Source organism: Cyprinus carpio, chromosome A17 (genome assembly GCF_018340385.1).
Source record: "Cyprinus carpio isolate SPL01 chromosome A17, ASM1834038v1, whole genome shotgun sequence".
Classification (NCBI taxonomy): Eukaryota; Metazoa; Chordata; class Actinopteri; order Cypriniformes; family Cyprinidae; genus Cyprinus; species Cyprinus carpio.
This window is the reverse complement of record NC_056588.1, coordinates 25,034,447-25,052,176: the sequence shown is the minus strand read 5'-3', so window position 1 is coordinate 25,052,176 and position 17,730 is coordinate 25,034,447. Positions and strand designations below refer to the sequence as shown.

At 34.9% G+C, this 17,730-nt stretch overlaps 1 protein-coding gene across 2 annotated transcripts in view; it reads left to right on the top strand.

Moving 5' to 3' along the window:
* The window catches only part of LOC109086015 (syntaxin-binding protein 6-like), a 33,252-nt gene that overhangs the window by 6,980 nt on the left and 8,542 nt on the right, over positions 1-17,730 (top strand). For both annotated transcript variants that reach the window (XM_042774500.1, XM_042774501.1), the window contains exon 2: positions 2,169-2,367. In XM_042774500.1, the coding sequence (XP_042630434.1) occupies positions 2,214-2,367 (154 nt within the window). In that variant the 5' untranslated portion in view covers positions 2,169-2,213. The remainder of the gene's footprint in view (positions 1-2,168; positions 2,368-17,730) is intronic.

Here is a 17,730-nt window from a genome sequence, read left to right as displayed (position 1 = left end):
AAAAATGGTTATTTTAAGAAATTATTACTGAAAGGTTCTTTTGGAAACCAAAAGTGTTTCTTCTATGGCATTGCTGTGGAAAAAAACAAAACACAAACTTTTGGAACCTTATTTTTTAAGTGTTGCTCATTATACAGTTGTGGGTTTTGAATCTATTGCATCGTTTGTCATCAATAAGCCATTGTTTATTTAAACCATAACTCTTGAGTCTCAAACTGTAATAATAGTATGACCTGAGCCTCATGGGAGGTAAATGTCACAACACATCTGCCAGAATCTATGTGGATGTGGTGGAGCCATGTGATGCCATCTGTGAGATATGAACAACTGCCTTTTGAGACTCAGATGCACTGTTTACACTTGCGATTAAGACCAAATTAAATACAAGTGTAAATAGGGTCTAAAAGTTTGTCTTAAAATGGGGTTTTAAACTTGTCTGCTTTTGACCGCTTCCAGAGGTTGTAGACGCTCATGTGGTCAAATGTGTTTAAATGGCGACCAAAGACCACCTACTCATGATCATTAATCATTAGGAGGGATGTTGTTTTAAGCAAGTGTAACAACACCTCGATTCAAACCTCTCTATGTTGTGCCAAAATACAGATTATGATCATCTTATTTAATTCAGTTTTTTTATTTATTTAATTATTAAGGGTACTATATGGTTTGGAACAAATGGATGATTTGATAGTTTTATGTACAGACAATCAAAGTATTGGTGTTAGTGTCAACATGTTCTCAACTGCTGTTCACACTTTAATGACCTAGATACATTGTGCAACAAGCTGCAGAGTCCACAATCTCTCAATGTCAATAAGGTAAAAAAGATAACTGTTGACTACTGGACATTCCTGCTGCTGTCTGCTGTCAACCGGTGTGTGTGAAAATGCTCAGAAACATCACGATTCGGGAGTTTAGCCTGTCACGGAAAATCTCTCCCAGAATTTAGAAATACCCTTCTTGATGAAGAAGACTCAACAACATCGCTTAAATGGATAGCTCACCCAAAAATGAAAGTTTACTTTTTTTCTTCTTCAGTAGATTAGTAAAGAAGATTATTAGTTGAAACCGTGGTCCTTCGTGATTCATAAAATGCAAATCATTGGCTACCAACATTTTGAGAGTCAAAAAGCATATCAGGCAACACAAAATGAAAACCCATGGCCCTTGACGATATATTGAGGTCTTATGAAGAGAAACGATCAGTCTGTGCAAGAATCTGAACATTATTCACTACATTATTACTTGTAATCCACAGCAAACAGGGAGATCCGATTATTTTCTATATACTGTACCAGTCCTTTCGGACAGTTCATTTCAGTAAACTGGTTTGATTTACTAGTTTTTTTTTTACATAATCATGCAATGAAGTAATGTATATGCAATTATGTTATTAACGCACCCAATAATAATGTGAAATGTTGATGTTTTACATGTCTAAAGCATATAAAGTGAATAAAGAAGTCTTAAATCAACTCACCTTTTTACATGAACAATGAGAAACCATAAAAACAGTTAAAAAGAATGATTTGTTCACGAACCTGACTTCACTCTGGACCGTTTTCCTGAGGCTCTGGATTACAGGTAATAATGTAGTAAGTGATGTTCAGATTCTTGCACAGACTGATCGTTTTGCTTCATAAGACCTCAATACATCGTCAGGAGCCACAGGGATTCATTTTGTGTTCCTTGATATGATTTTTCTTTTTTTTTAATCTTTTTTTCTTCTTTTTTTTTTTTTTTTTGCTGACCTGCATTTTATGAATGTTTCAACAAAAAAAATACATCTTGGATGGCCCGAGAGTGAGAAAATTAACAGCAAGTTTTCATTTTTGGGTAAACTATCCCTTTAACACATGTGAAGTCGCACTGCACTGCATTGAAACCAGTCACTTTCAGATCTGCTTCCGTTCTACTGTATAACACACACTTTCTACAGTCCAATCAGCAACTGATGGATAAAATCAAGTCCCAGACAATGTTTTTTGTTTGAAAAGCCATTTCACTTAGAAATGTGTCACAAATCATAGGAAAGTCAGTCACAACTTTGCAACTAATGCTACTTTTAAACAAAACGTATTGTGAAAAGCGCTATACAAGAAAAAAGGTCACACAGAGTATAAAGAGGTCCTGTTAGATGTTGACTGTCTCAATGTCTCTCTCGTCAGAGTCAAGAGCCCCCTGCTGTCACCCAGCCTGTGCCATCAGCTACAATGAGTGCCAAATCAGCCCTCAACAAGGCAATCTTTATCCCCAACGATGAGAGGCTGCTGGCAGCCGTGCAGGTGAAGAGGAGGACGAAGAAGAAGATCCCATTTTTAGCTACAGGAGGCCCTGGTGACTACACAACGTTCATTTGCTTATCAGGTAACGTCTTCCCTCATTAGTGCTGTTACACCATCACTGCTGCTCATGTTTAGGGTTAGTGATTTGATCAAATTCCCAGCACTAAATATTCAGCTGTGGCATGTAAGCTCTCCAACACCTTTGAGATACAGGCCTGAATAATTCCTCAAATGATGTTTAATCATAATTGGTACTTCAAACTTGAATTAAGGGTTGCATGGGGTTTTTATTTATTTAGTCCCTTAACCGATTCGGCCGTCAGGGAGACAAGAGGAAAGTAGCAGACAATGCCCTTCACTGATCTCTGTCTTGAGCTTAATTAGTAGGGTTTTAATATAATGGAGATACTTTCAATTTTGTATTAATATTTTGTATTAGTTTTTGTATTTAGATTTTCTGTTATTATTTTAGTTCTAGTTTTAGTTATTTTGTTGTGTGTCTTTTTTATTTTTTTAGTAGTTTTATATAGTTTTTAATTTTTATTTAGCAATTTTAGTTATTTTAGTACTGTACATTGGGTTAAACTATATGAAAATGAGAAATCTTGCCTTGGCAACTGGACAGTGTTTTTATTTAAATATTTTGTTTGATCTCAGTTTCTCAAGTGTCATGTTTCTTTTCATTTTATTACAATTATAATATTCAAAGCTTTTTTTATTATAAGTTTTATTTTCTTTCATTTTAATTTATGTTTATATATTTATATATTAATATTTACATATTTCATATAAAAATTGATTGTGATTTTAAAAAAATTACAGTGTTATGTTTGTAGGGCTGCACAATTTGGCAAAAAAATTATGATTATATATTTAATATGATTATGATTATGATTATTATTATTGTTAAATATAAAAATTGCTAAATTAAAAACAAAAAAAGTTATATTACTCTTGGAGTATTTAAAATATAATATTTCTTATATAATATAAGAAATACAATAAATCATAAGAAATACAAAATATAATAAAAATAATAACAATAATAATAATTATAATAATAATAACAATAATAATAATAATAATAATAATTTTTGCATTAAAACTGTAATATTACAATACTAATATTTATGGCTTAATTTCTTCATTTTCATTTTTTTATTTATTTTTATTTTTTTTCATTTGTTGATAAGCGCTTCTCATTACAAGTTTGGGAAGATGGTTGGTTCATGTTGCGTTTCCAAATGCATTTTAAAGTGACTCAAACTCAGAAGCGAATGCAGAGGTGGAGATCATTTTGGTTTTATTTCGACTGATTGTGCAGCTCTACTTGAATTTCACAGAAATGTGGATTAAAAGTCTATAGTCTACTCCCATGTTTCACTATTTTCTTCTTGCGTTTTCTGTGTAGTCCTGAACTATGACATTAACCGAGTTGTTCACGCTGGTCTTTTATTGTGTTATTATCGATTTCACATTTACTTTTACATTACATTACATTATTACTTTAAATGCATTTACATCACAAAATTGCAAATGCATAAATAATTTGAGAAGATTAATGTTTTAAATAATTTTTGTACATACAAATAAGAAATGTTGGAAAAAATGCAATGATAATTTTAAATGTGAAACCAAACCACCAGTAGGTGGCGGCAAATTACCGTTTTGATAAGTGAGTCATTTAGTCATTCACACGGCTGATTCATTCAGTAGCGAGGCAAGTGTCTTTATGAATGACTCACTGAATCATTGATTCACTTGATTCATTCAAAAACGTGGATTCATTCAGTAACGCAACGCCGCTGTGTTGCTTGGAGACGCACAACAGTTCTGCTGTGGTTTTGACTGGAACTATTTTCATTTGTGAACTATTTTCACACTGTGTCTAAAAAAGTAACTTAATTTTAACTTCTTGTTTATCAAACTACTATTGTATAAAATCAGTGTCACACTGCAATCGTGCTGATATTCGGGGAAACATCTTGGTTGTGGAATGTTGCTTATCTATATCATATATCATGAATATCATTTTCTTTCTACCGCAGTATGCATCTATAACTTTCTGTGTGTGCTGTTGCACTCATGTGTTTTGATTTCTGCTTGAGTCTCTCTCTCACTGCTGCTGCTCAAGCTTCATCTGGCACGATATAAATACATTATCAGTCTCCATTTACACTCAATGTCATAAAATCAGAATCCTTTTTGCGCAGAAAGTTTTGGTGGCCAAATTTCAGTGCTTCCCTAGTTATTTGTGTTATTGACGCTTTAATCAAAACGGACCGGCTCGGATTCAGGAGACTGGTCACCGTTCTGGGCTGATCATGCAGAAAATCTGCTAATTCCAGTCAATCAGTGCATCTCTATTCATAAGCATTATTTATGTTTGTCAGTCAGACGCTTTCTTTAGTGGGCGCTTCTTGTCTAGAATGAGCTGCTAAGTGGACCAGACTTTATGGCTATAATCAGAAGTGTGGTTCTGCGAGACTGTGCTAGACCTGCCTGCTTGTGATTGATAACACCTGTGTTCCTGAACTCTCTATGATCCACATGAGGAAACCACTGCTCTCCAAAAACTATTACTACGATGAGTGTGAGGCAACCGTGAGTCAAGTGGAGGCGTTTCCTCCCTGCCGGTCTCCTTCCAACTGTGAATCATGGTGGAGGGAACAGATCTAGTCGGTGTGCTGGAGTGCCTCAGGGCCTCTACTGCTCACCGTCACTGCTGACTAATGAATTCCAAACCGCATCAGGAAACTGCTGCAGAACGAGAGTGTGTGTGTGTTTCTGTGAACTCCGATTCAAAGGAAGTTGAGTAAGTCCAAAAACATCTGAAGACAGTCCTGACCTCACTACCACTGAAATGTAGCACTGATATCAGGTGAAGGCAAGGAGACGAGACTTCTTGAGATTATGGGATATCAAAATCATTAATACAATTATTTCTCTACGGTTTATTGCGTTTTTGAAATGGCAGCAACATCAGTGTAATTAAAGAAATTCAAAAAATGGTCAATAAATGGAATTTATTAATAATAATTGGAATAAACAGTAGTATTATAGTTAAGCAGATTGTAAAAAATGATAAAAAATGTAAATGAAGATTGTTTGAGTAGGTTTTACAAGTTAAAATTGTAAGTATATATCTTGCTTTTCTGACTTTTTTTTTCTTTCTCAGAATTGCGTGATTATAAATTTTCAGTTGCGGGTTATAAGGTCAGAATTGCAAGATATTGTTGCAATTGCAAGAAAAAAAGTCAAAACTCCAAGTTTATATCTTGCAATTCTGAGAAGAAAATAAAAATCTGAAATGCGAGATGTAAACTCACTATTGTGAGAAAAAAAAGTCAAAATTACAAGTTTATATCACAGTGTTGGGAAAAAGTCAGAATTGCAAGATTTAATTTATTATTATTACTATTATTATTATTATTGCAATTTGTCTGTTACTGTAGCTAAATGACTGATCCAAAATATGGCAAACCCTCATTACTGGCCAATCCTATTAAAATAACACTTCTGTACTACTGAAGAACAAGAACATTTAAACCAGTCCACATTTTCACAGACAGGCTGAGAACATCAATCAAACACAATTAAATAAACATCACAAGCTGTGGAGCACATGATTTCCTCTAGTGTCAGATGGTGCTCAAGATCCTGAGACGGTTCCTTGACTTCCTTGTTTAATCACTTTGACTAATCTAGCTGATAACCAGGTGTTTGAGCAAGTCACGTTTTCTACATAGAAAGCCTGTAGGGCAACTCTAGTTATTGCTAGTATTGAAGAAGCTCTGAGAGGAAAGGTCAGTTTAATTGGCAGAAATGCAGTAAAGAATGAGTTCCACCTTCATTTGCGATCAGCTGCTTGTGAGTGATTGTTTGATTTGTGAATCACCAGGGATTTTCTAGTTTTGCCTGGACTGCACTAAAATGCTAAACTTCTCTGCAAAAACTGAACGTGTGATATCAGCTGCCGCCATCACATGAGTTTGGCTTTTATCATCCAATAGGCTCGTGTCTCCAGGAGGAAGTGCTGCTTTTTCAGAGTTTCTGAGTGTCGTGTGGTTCTTCACCACATGTACATCACGTCTCAGTCATCAGCTCACACTCGCCGTTTCTGTGTTTCTGTCATTTTTTCTTAGTAATGCTGTGACCTACACTGTAAAAAATGAAACTGCTCATTTTCCAGTTTACGAAACCTTTTGACTCTCAAATACTAAAAAATGCTTTTTTCTTGAAACTACATAAAAATCCTTGTCAGACCAACAAAATGACCCCGAATGTTGCCCCAACTAGTCAAACACCGTTGCCTGAACAAAGAATTTCATATTGTTGAAATGTTAAGGCTTTGTGAGTTCCCAGCATGCATTGCAGCATGAATAAATTATGCAGTTACTGTTATAGCATTGTTTTTTGCTGTTACCTGACTTCATTTCAACTTTTTTGTTATTGTTTTATCATTATTGTTAGTTATTTGTTATACTGTGATGTAAAGAGCTGATCTTTTTAAAATTTGTTGGTTCTTGAGGCTTGTGTGTCTGGTTTTGGGACCTAGAGTAAGTTCAATCACTTATGTCCATTTCCTGGATATCTTAGTCTTGTAAGTTGTCTTACAAACAAAGACAATGTTGTCTGCTTATTAGTAGGGATGGGCGATACCACTTATTTTGTTTTCAATATGATACCGATATTTTTCAAGGCAGTATCGCCGATATCCATACCGATATGATACTTCTGAACGAAACTTTTAAATGATTTAAAGATGTATTAAATTATTAATTACTAAGAGTAAAATGGGTAATGATAACCACTTAACTTTGTTTAAAACGCATTTTATCATTCAGTTCACCTTTATTGTAATTTATTAGGTTATATTTTTGTTTACATATGATTCGAATGTGTTTTTTGTATAAACATGATTTAAAAACTACAGATACTACAGTTGAACTATGGTCACTTTGGTTCATTATCACAAGGGACCACCTGTTTACAAATGACAAACGTGAAAGGCTAAGTTAGTCTAATAAGTAGGGATGGGGGTATCGATCCTAAGTATCGATATATCGATACTGACGCGAGTATCGAAAGTATCGATACTCGAACAAAAAATCAATACTAAGATGTGTTTTATTTACCAGTGATTTTGTTTATTTTATTTAAAAAATAAATAAATAAATATAATAAAGCATACAAATGCATTGAATTGGACGGATAACTTTTGTTCGCAAGTAATTGTGTAGGATAGAACTATTTTCCTGCTCATCTGAACACACGCAAATGTTGCAAGACAGAACCAATCCATCACAGAGAGCGTTCACTCACTTCTGACAGTGCATTCAAACAGGGCTGCGTTTTTTTTAACAGGCTGTTGCTTGCATAAAATGCAACCATTTTGTTCTGACAGTGTATGATTTCTATTAACATTACAGAATAGAACATGATCTGTATTATCTTTCAACATTCAATTTAAATAAATATAATTGCACAAACCATGTATGCTACGATTTCAATTGTTTATTGTGAACATCAAACACGTGTTTTTTTTATTAATAAATCTCTAAGCATTGTTCTAGGCTGCCGTTCCCTACTTTTGGGAAATGCAGCCCTGTTTGAATGCACTGTCAGAAGTGAGTGAACGCTCTCTGTGATGGATTGGTTCTGTCTTGCAACATTTGCGTGTGTTCAGATGAGCAGGAAAATAGTTCTATCCTACACAATTACTTGCGAACAAAAGTTATCCGTCCAATTCAATGCATTTGTACGCTTTATTATTATTATTTTTTTTAAATAAAATAAACAAAATCACTGGTAAATAAAACACATCTTAGTATCGATTGTTTGAGTATCAATACTTTCGATACTCGCGTCAGTATCGATATATCGATACTTAGGATCGATACGCCCATCCCTACTTATTTGTATGAGTATGAGTATGAGTTTTATTTATTGGTATGTTTGTTTATACGTGGGAGGTTTTTTTTTTTGTCAGAAGCTCCACAGTGCAACAGAATGACAGCGACAGAACAAAAAACACACAATAAAAGAATAAAAAATACAAAACATACAAATAAGTAGGTAGGAATGAGAATATACAAATTGACAATTGTATGGCAGGTATATTACAATGAGCAGTTGTGTATGTACAGGTATATTATGTGCAAAAAAAATAATTTAAGTGTACACTAAGTATGTGTGTTAGATAAATAAGTGTATGTGTCTGTAAATATAAATAGTGTAGTGTGTTCCACAGTTATTATCAAGTGTTCATTAGATGGATTGCCTGAGGGAAGAAACTGGCCGTGTCTGGCCGTTCTGGTGCTCAGGGCCCTGTAGCGTCGACCAGATGGCAACAGTTCAAAGAGGAAGTGTGCTGGATGTGAGGGGTCCAGAGTGATTTTTCCAGCCCTTTTGCTCACTCTGGATAAGTACAGTTCTTTAATAGACGGGAGGGTTGTACCAATGATTCGTTCAGCAGTCCGGACTACCCTTTGTAGTCTTCTGAGGTCAGATTAAGAAGCTGAGCTGAACCAGACAGTTACTGAAGTGCAGAGGATGGATTCAATGATTTATTAGTAGAACTGTTTCAGCAGCTCCTGTTTTTTTGTTAAACTTCCTCAGCTGGCAAAGCAAGTACAACCTCTGCTGGGCCTTTTTCACAATGGAGTCAATGTGAATGTCCCACTTCAGGTCCTGGGAGATAGTGGTGCCCAGGAACCTGAATGACTCCACTGCAGTCACAGTGCTGTTCATGATGGTGAGTGGGGGGAGAACAGGGGGGTTTCTCCTGTAGTCCTCTCTGAATGACCCAAGTTTCAAGAGCTTGATGCTGAACAGAAACATTTCTAAGAAATGAAAATATGCAATTACTTCTAGTATTTTTGTGCAGATGTGAGAGTTTAAGAGTAGATTTAGACTCTGTTCATCATGACACCAGAGTGAGATTATCTCATGCATCTGGTGGTATAATGTCAAAAGCAAGCTCTCACACTCCTAAACCTTCACTTTTCCTTATTTAACACCTACTGTACGTAATACTTGAGATCTGACTCCGTGTTTCCATCTGTGAAACATCCAGTCAACCCTGAGCAAGTGCACCTCAGTTTTGTCCACTATAGTTAGGTCTGTCATAATGTTTATTTTGAACAGTTTGAGTCTATTATAATTTTATGAAAATGTCACAATGGAGCAGATAAAAACTGTATCGGACCCAACAGAAAACCAGCAGCTTGTGATAGCAAAAGATGTTTACATGGATCTCTAAAAGGCACATCAGCGAAAATCAGGTCATAAACTGACACATGATACTTTTTCCTGTTTATTATTGTGAATCTGCTTTCAAACGATCGGAATTGTACAAAGCACTATAGAAATAAAAAAAGAAAACATCTTAATTGTAACTGGATAAATTATATTTTGACTGTCTTTGACCCAAATAAAATAAAGTAAAAAATAAAATAAATAATTTTATGTGTAATTACAATGTAAAAAATTTATTAATTATATATAAAAAAAGTAATGCATCCCTTTAAGAAGGCATAATGAAATCCTCTGATAACTGATCCTCGACCATCAATCTACAATTTTTGTGACCTGTTTTGTGCATTCTGGTGATTCTTTGTTGATGCTAGGTATTACACTACTGCAAGGAAACAAGAACGAGCTGCATAGTTCAAACAGCAGAGAGTCTGTGTGCTTCATGACTGACGCCTGTGCTAATTGTACTGATGAAAGTGTCCACAAGCAGCTGGACTAACACACACACACACACACACACACACGGCAGGAGCAGTGTAGTTTAGACGTCTGCCCACCAGGACCGTGGAACTGACGTATGCTACAGTCTCACTTCACACCTCACTGCTGAATGGCAAGGGCCTGCTCTAATACACTTGCTGTATACAGTAATTATGAATAGATTATTAAGTCATTTAAAATATTTAATTTCAGTTCATCTCATCTTTCTGTAATTACTGTAATGCTTTCAGGTCTTTTAAAGGAAGGAATTGGACGACTTTAACAGTGAAATATATGTGCAGCTGTGTATAAATACACTGAAAGGAGCAGTGCACTTCATTCAGTGAATGGAGGTTATCACACTAAAATAAGTGCTTTTGAATTTTTTACACACATACACACACTTTTTTACTCGTTTACTTATATAATAAAAAAGTTAACGTGAAAGAGAGAGATATTCTTTTTTTAAATTAGTGATTAATTTGCTTAGAATAATTAAGGTTAAGTCTCTTCAGCTCACCGAGGCTGCATTTATTTGATGAAAAACACAGTAAAATCAGTAATATTATGAAATATTATTATAATATAAAATAACTGTTATCTATGGGAATATATTGTAAAATGTAATTTATTGCTGTGTTCAAAGCTGAATTTTCTGCATCGTTACTCCAGTCTTCAGTGTCATATGATTATTATCATATTTTTTCATATCATATTTCTTGCAACATTGTTGACACTACTGGAGAACTGAGCTGAGCTGGACGATGACGTCACTGAATCAACAATGAACTGACTTTAACTGATAAACGGACTGTTTTCTATTGTCCTCTTGCATTATCAGCATGTTATTCCTGTTTGGCACTGTAAAGCTGCTTTGATAAAATCAGTATTGTGTAAAGTGCTATAGAAATAAAGGTGACTTGACCAATGTGTCCCTGCTGAATATAAGTGTTCATTTCTTTTCACTTACCCCAGACCTTTAAATGGTAATGTATCACGGTTTCCACTAAAACATTAAGCAGCACAACTGTGTTCAACATTGATAATAATCAGAAATGTTTCTTGAGCAGCAAATCATCATATTAGAATGATTTCTGAAGATCATGTGACACTGAAGACTGGAGTAATGATGCTGAAAATACAGCTGCAGCATAGATTCACATCACAGCAATTGTAAACATTACTGTATTTTAACAGATTTCAGAACAGATAGAAAACATTCTTTTAAAATTGACCTTCAAATGCAACCTGAAAACATTCTTTTAAATTGTAATAAAATTTTATGTATTTTTATTGTTGTGAATGCAGCCTATGTTGATGTTGTTTAGAGATTTAAAATATAAAAAAAAAAATGCCCTTGAACATAAAAAAAAAAAAATGCCCTTGATTCTTCAGTTCAGCAGTGAGTCACTGGCTTCATCCGCTGCTTCGGTCCTGGCGGGTGAGATACCCGCGTGTGTCAGCTTGATTTGTCAGACAAAGATTTGAATTAATCACTTTTAGTGAAATAAAAGGGCTCCAGCATGCATCTGTTCTTTATAAGTTGTTGAGTTGTTAGGGCACAGCGCCTCAAATGCGGTGGACATCACTCCAGTTGTGTGATGCATTTATGTATGCACAGTTATTTAAGAGGCAACATTTTTGCTTTTTGCAGTATGTGTATTTCCATGCAAGGAAATGCTTAGCTGGAGTGCAAGAAAAACTTATTTTGTTAAAATTCAGTTCACATCCAAAGATAAGTTGCTTGAATTGCTGGCTTTAGATCATGCTAATATCTAGAAGAAGTAGAATTTAAATAATTATTTTCACTTATATTTTCACATTGTGAAAGTTACTTGAAATAAAATAAACGTATGCATTATATTAATTCAGCAAATAAGATAATATGATGCATTATTCGGTGCAATACAAGGTATAATTAATGCATTAAAAATACTTTTATAATGCACAATGTATGTACTGTATATGCTGCAAATAAAGTGTTGCCACAAACTTAAAATAATTTTATTTCAGCTTAAAATATTTCAAACAGTTTAACTTGATGTACTTTAGTAACAAAATAAAACTGAAATAAAAATTAATAAAAAACTACATAGACATAATAATAAAAAATTAAGACCAAATTGACTAAAAGTTCAATCAAAATTAAAATAAAAGCAAAAAATATAAAAGTAAAAATTAAATCAAAATATTAATAAAAACTTTAATTGTATCTCAATGATATTAAAATAACACTTTGAGTCCCAGTTTGTGGTTCTCCTCTCTCCTCCCTCATTGCTTTCTGTCTGTCTCCTTCACTGCACTATTAAAAAGGTGCAAAAAAAACACATGCTTAGAAGAATATATCGGGAATATTCTTTAAGGGCCACAAAACTGTAAAAAACACAGGAGGAAATGTGAGGTTCTGGGGTTGGTTGCATTGGGTTTCATTTCTGAATGAGACGTGCTCTGCCTCCCGTCACACTATTAGATGTAAAAGCCAAACTGGTGTTATGAAACAGATGGTTGGCTGTGAACGTGTGCTAACACCACCATCTGAGCAGAGGAGCTGTTGGTCCCTGTGGATTTAGAGGAATGATTAACATGCCAAATACCTCTACACACACAGACCTGACAGACACAACACAGATTTTTGCCAGGTCTAATATGTTATACACATGTTAACATTACATTTTGCAGATAACAACTAATAGTTTCAAATTTCTTTTCCCGTCTTTGTGCATGTCAGACAGAGTTTCAAAACTCCAGTTTCAGATACTCAGACCAAATCTCTATTTTGGTGTGAAAAGCTTTGTCTACTTTAATGTGAAAATATGAGTGAAATAATGTTCCATTGTCATTCAGTGCAACAGATATATTTATGTAAAAATGAAACAACATATTTATTCTGACCTATACTACCTAAAATATATAAAAGGGGGGAAAAAGTGATCATACGAAATTGCATTTTCTGCTGACAAATGGATAAAACCTAGTAGTTTGACGTATAGTGGCAAAGATTGGTGAAGATTTCAAATTACAATTAATTAGTATTTTGGATGCTGCACTGATGCTTAAATAGAGTCTTTTAATAATGACCAGAAAATATATTTTGGTATATGAACTATTGTTACACTGAATGACATTCTAGTGGGTGTCTTCTGTAAATCATGGTAAAAATGTATGATAAAAATCTAATTAAACAAGACGCTGTAATGGTTATGGACTTTTAGTTGTGTTTTCCCTGTTCCTGTTCTCCTGCCTTGTTTTGTTCCTTTGCCCTAGTTTCCCATGTGTCTTGATACGCTCATTCGTTTCTGTTTATTAATTACCTCGTTTGTCACTGTTCATTTAAGCCCTGTGTTCTCCTCGTCCTGTGTTGGTTATGTTAGATGCTGGTTGTGTTGCAGATTCACTGTGTTTCTAGTGTTTTCTCTTTAGTGGATAAATTAAAAAGACCTTTTGTTATCTACTTCTTCATTGTGTGCTCCTTACAGCACCAACGTGTTACAGACGCATTCTAATGTACAAAAAAAAAAAAAAAAAAGTCATTCAGAGATGCCATGAAGCTTGCAAACTTCCAGTATTTTTATTTATTTTTTCTCTGAATTGTTCACTGAAAGCATAAGAACTTCTAAAGAACTTAAGATAACACAAACTTGAAACTCACTGTACAATGTGCATGAGACTACGAGACTAAAGCACATGACTTCAGACCTTAAAGCATTTATGATGCATTTGTCTCCAATATTTATTTAATGGAATTGACTCTGATAACAGTGTGTATATATTTATAATACTGAGTCATGGGTTTTGGTACAGCAGTGTTGTTCAAGTATTTCAGGACAGGAAGGAGGACACAGGAACGCTGATGTCAGGATAATTCACTGCTGCACAGTCTTGTCTTTTGGTCTCTTTTCTCACTCATTCTCCTGAATTTGTCCCTTGTCCAAGATTTCTTTGTCACAAAGCTTATCGACGAGCTCTTTTGTGCTGCTTACCTGAACAGACTCTCTATGCTGAAGCGCTTCTGGCTTTTATTAAGGCCGTACTCGGAGAGCAGCAGAGGAACTAAACTTGAGCTCATCTTCCTGTCTGAGTGGACCGCATGCTGGCTCTGTGCTGTCTGCCCGTGAACCTTCATGTTGTAATTAATGTGGATAAAATCCTGTGTGTTACATTCTCTTTAAACTTAAAAAAAAACAAAAAAAAAACAGTGCGAATATTCAGTGTGGTCTATTAAAAAAGTTTATAAAGTGCAGTGATGTTTTGAGAGAAAGCTTCTATAGAGGACAAGAAGTGTGTGCACCTTCTCTTCTTCCATCACCGTCTCAAATATGATAACCAGGCTTTTAAGGAATGTTTGTTCATCTCTGTTATCATTAATGATGTATCAAATGATATTCAACAGAAAACACATGTGCAAACTTTTTATCTTTTTAGCATGCAGGGTTTTTCTAGCTTGCTGGGTTCGCATGTGTTTCCAAATGCATTTCAATGCAAAAAAAGAAAAAGAAAAGCATATTATTATTGCCAGGTGTAAATGGTCTTTGTTAGAGCATGAGTTGTGTTTGACGTGGTATATTTTTCTTTAAGCCCAAACTTGTTTTAAAACAAATGAGACAGAGTGCGTAATTTAGATCTATTTTACAAGATTCTTTCTTTAGTTTGCTAGCAAGTCGTCAGATGAGTCTAATAACATCTTGGTGTGACAGTTCAGGAGATCAGTCGCTGTGCTGTTTAAATGCCCACAAATAATGTGCATGTGCTGCAGGAAGTTGTTTATTAGTCTCAGCCGAACGGTGCCTGAGGTCTTGGTGGGTTAATGGTTTGGTTGGATCTGTTCCACAGACTCATTTGTGCAGATGCATTTGGCTGGTCTGTTTGATCCTGCCTCATCTGGATTCTGCGGAGCAACTATTAGGAGTTCCAATTCATCAGACTGAGTCTTGAACTCTTGCTGAGCTCTGCTCTGTATATATATCCATCTTAGTGCATTTTCTTAAGATCTCCTCCAGGCATGAGAGAATCTCATCATCCTCAATGGTGCAGTGACACAATGCTCAATTAAAGGGTCATGAACTGCATTTTTCAAATTTTATGTTTCCTGAGGTGCACTTATAATGTTAGTAGGATTTTTACATCAAAAAAATCAAATTTTACAAATAAAAAGCAGTTTTCTACCTTGATTTCACCCCTCTGATTTAAACACTGTTTAAAGGGACATCTCCTTTAAGACTTCAGTGTAAAAAAATAAAAAATAAAAATAAAAGATCTATCCCCATGATGGACAGATCGTTACCGGCTGGTCCTTGTGGTACTTACAGTATTTCGTCAGGAAATCCAAACATTCTCCTATCATTCACCGCCCTCAAATATGACTTATCATTTGAAACTGAAACAAGCAAGTAGTAGCAACTTTACACGGCCCCTCGCTCTAGTGTTAACCTAGATAAATGTGTGCTGTTAAACTCATATCAAAGTGTGTGTGTGGAGTGTGGAAGTTATTAGTGCATTTATTGCATAACGCGGAGGAGCCGGTGCCATCACTGGCATTTTTTCCTGATAAAACTGGAAACAAAGTGTGCCGTCATTTTTACTTATACAGATAAGAGTAATGCACCATTTGACATGCAACTGTCAAGGGTCTTCTTTTATTTGTGTACACTCACAATATCAACAAAACATTGTGTTTTTGTAAAATAAAGAAAACAAACAGGATGCTCTTCTGCCATCTCGGTTTTCGTGAACTGGAATACATAAAAAAAAAAAAAAAAAATAACCGAAACTCAGCCTCACAGACATGAGAGATACAGTTAGGTTCATATATATTTGGACACAGGCACATTTTTTTTATTATTATTATTTTAGCTGTTGACCAAAACATATTCAAATTACAGTTATATAATGAATATAAGCTTAAAGTGCAAACTCCGAGCTTTAATTTGAGGGTATTCTCATCAAAATCGGAGGAAAGGCTAAGGAATTACAGCTCTTTAATATGTACATCCCTCCTTTTCAAGAGACCAGAAGTAATTGGACAATTGACTCAAAGCCATTTCATGGACAGATGTGGGCTATTCCTTCATTATTTCTACATTAATTAAGCAGGTAAAAAGTCTGGAGTTGATTCTAAGGCTACGTTCACACTGCGAGCCTTAGTGCTTTAGTGCCTTAATTTGCTCAGATTCGATTTTTTAGCTTTGTATGGTGATATGTGAACAGCTTTATTTAGCTGTTCACATTGTTGTTTTAAATGTGGCCAATATCAGATCATGGTATGTGTGTGTGTATATATATATATATATACCATGATCTGATATTGGCCACATTTAAAACAGAGAAATGCAGTCTACAGTTTTCCCACAGAACAACTTTTTTTTGGGCAACTTTTTCATCATTGCCCAAAAAAAAGTTGTTCTGTGGGAAAACTGTAGACATGGCAACAGAAACACAGCACAAAGTCATATGGAAGTAAACATAGAGGACATAAATTAAGCAATTATGCGTTTATTTATAGTGTGATCTGTCGTGGAAGACAGATTGCACAGGCAATATCAAGAATGAAGACAAGGATGTGACCGAAGAGAGCATAGTTTTGAAACTTTTATGATACAAGCCCTTATGTTTTGCTTGTATATAGAGTTGTCACTACAACACTTATGAGTTCTGACACATCAGTGTACTTCCACTGACTACCTTTCACAACTGTCTTGATAGCTTTGGGTATGTAAAATCTTTGAAGTGACTCCCATTTGTGCTGACTAACTTTGTATGTTGATCTAGAGTGATGTAAAAGTCGCATGAATTCCGATATGACTTTTCACACTGCGGTCGCATTCCAAAACATCTGACCTGTATCGGATCTAGTACCACATATGGAAGTGCCACAAATTGGAATTGAAAAGATCAGATTCCATGTGGTTTGTGCTGTTCACACTGTTATGAGAAAAACAGATCAGAGTCACATGTGAGCAAAAAAAAAAAAAAAATCGGATTTGTCCCACATTTGCCTGCAGTGTGAACGTAGCATAAGTGTGGTATTTGCATTTGGAAGCTGTTCCTGTGAACCCACATCAGTAATCAAATGAGCTCTCCATGCAAGTGAAACAGACAAATCCACCAGAGAGATAGCAGGGACATTAGGAGCGGCAAAATCAACAGTTTGGTACATTCTGAGAAAAAATGAAAGCACTGTTGAACTCAGGAACACACAAAGGCCTGGACGTCCATGGATGACAACATGCTGGATGATTGGAGGTTCCTCTCCATGGTAAAGATATAAAATAATATATTATACAAAATTATTATACAAAATATTAAAAATGAACATTTTATTTATGATTATATTTATATGTCCAATTACATTTGAGCCCCTGAAAATGTGGGGACTGTGAATAAAAATGTGTGTAATTCCTAAGCATTTAATGTTAGATTTTTGTTCAACCCATTGACTTAAAGTTTAAAGTCTGCACTTTAATTTCATCTTGATTGTTTCATTTTGATTCTATTCTGGTGGCATACAGAGCCAAAGTTATGAAAATTGTGTCAGTGTCCAAATATATATGGATTTAACTGTATATCTATAGAAAGCTTGAAATGACTACTTTTAAAGGAACCAATTCAATATGATCCATATGAAAGGTGCATTTCTCTGTGGAAACAAATCTTTAGTCGGGGGCAGCCCTAGTCCTCACATATCAAAACAATCACTGATCAAAGATTAGAC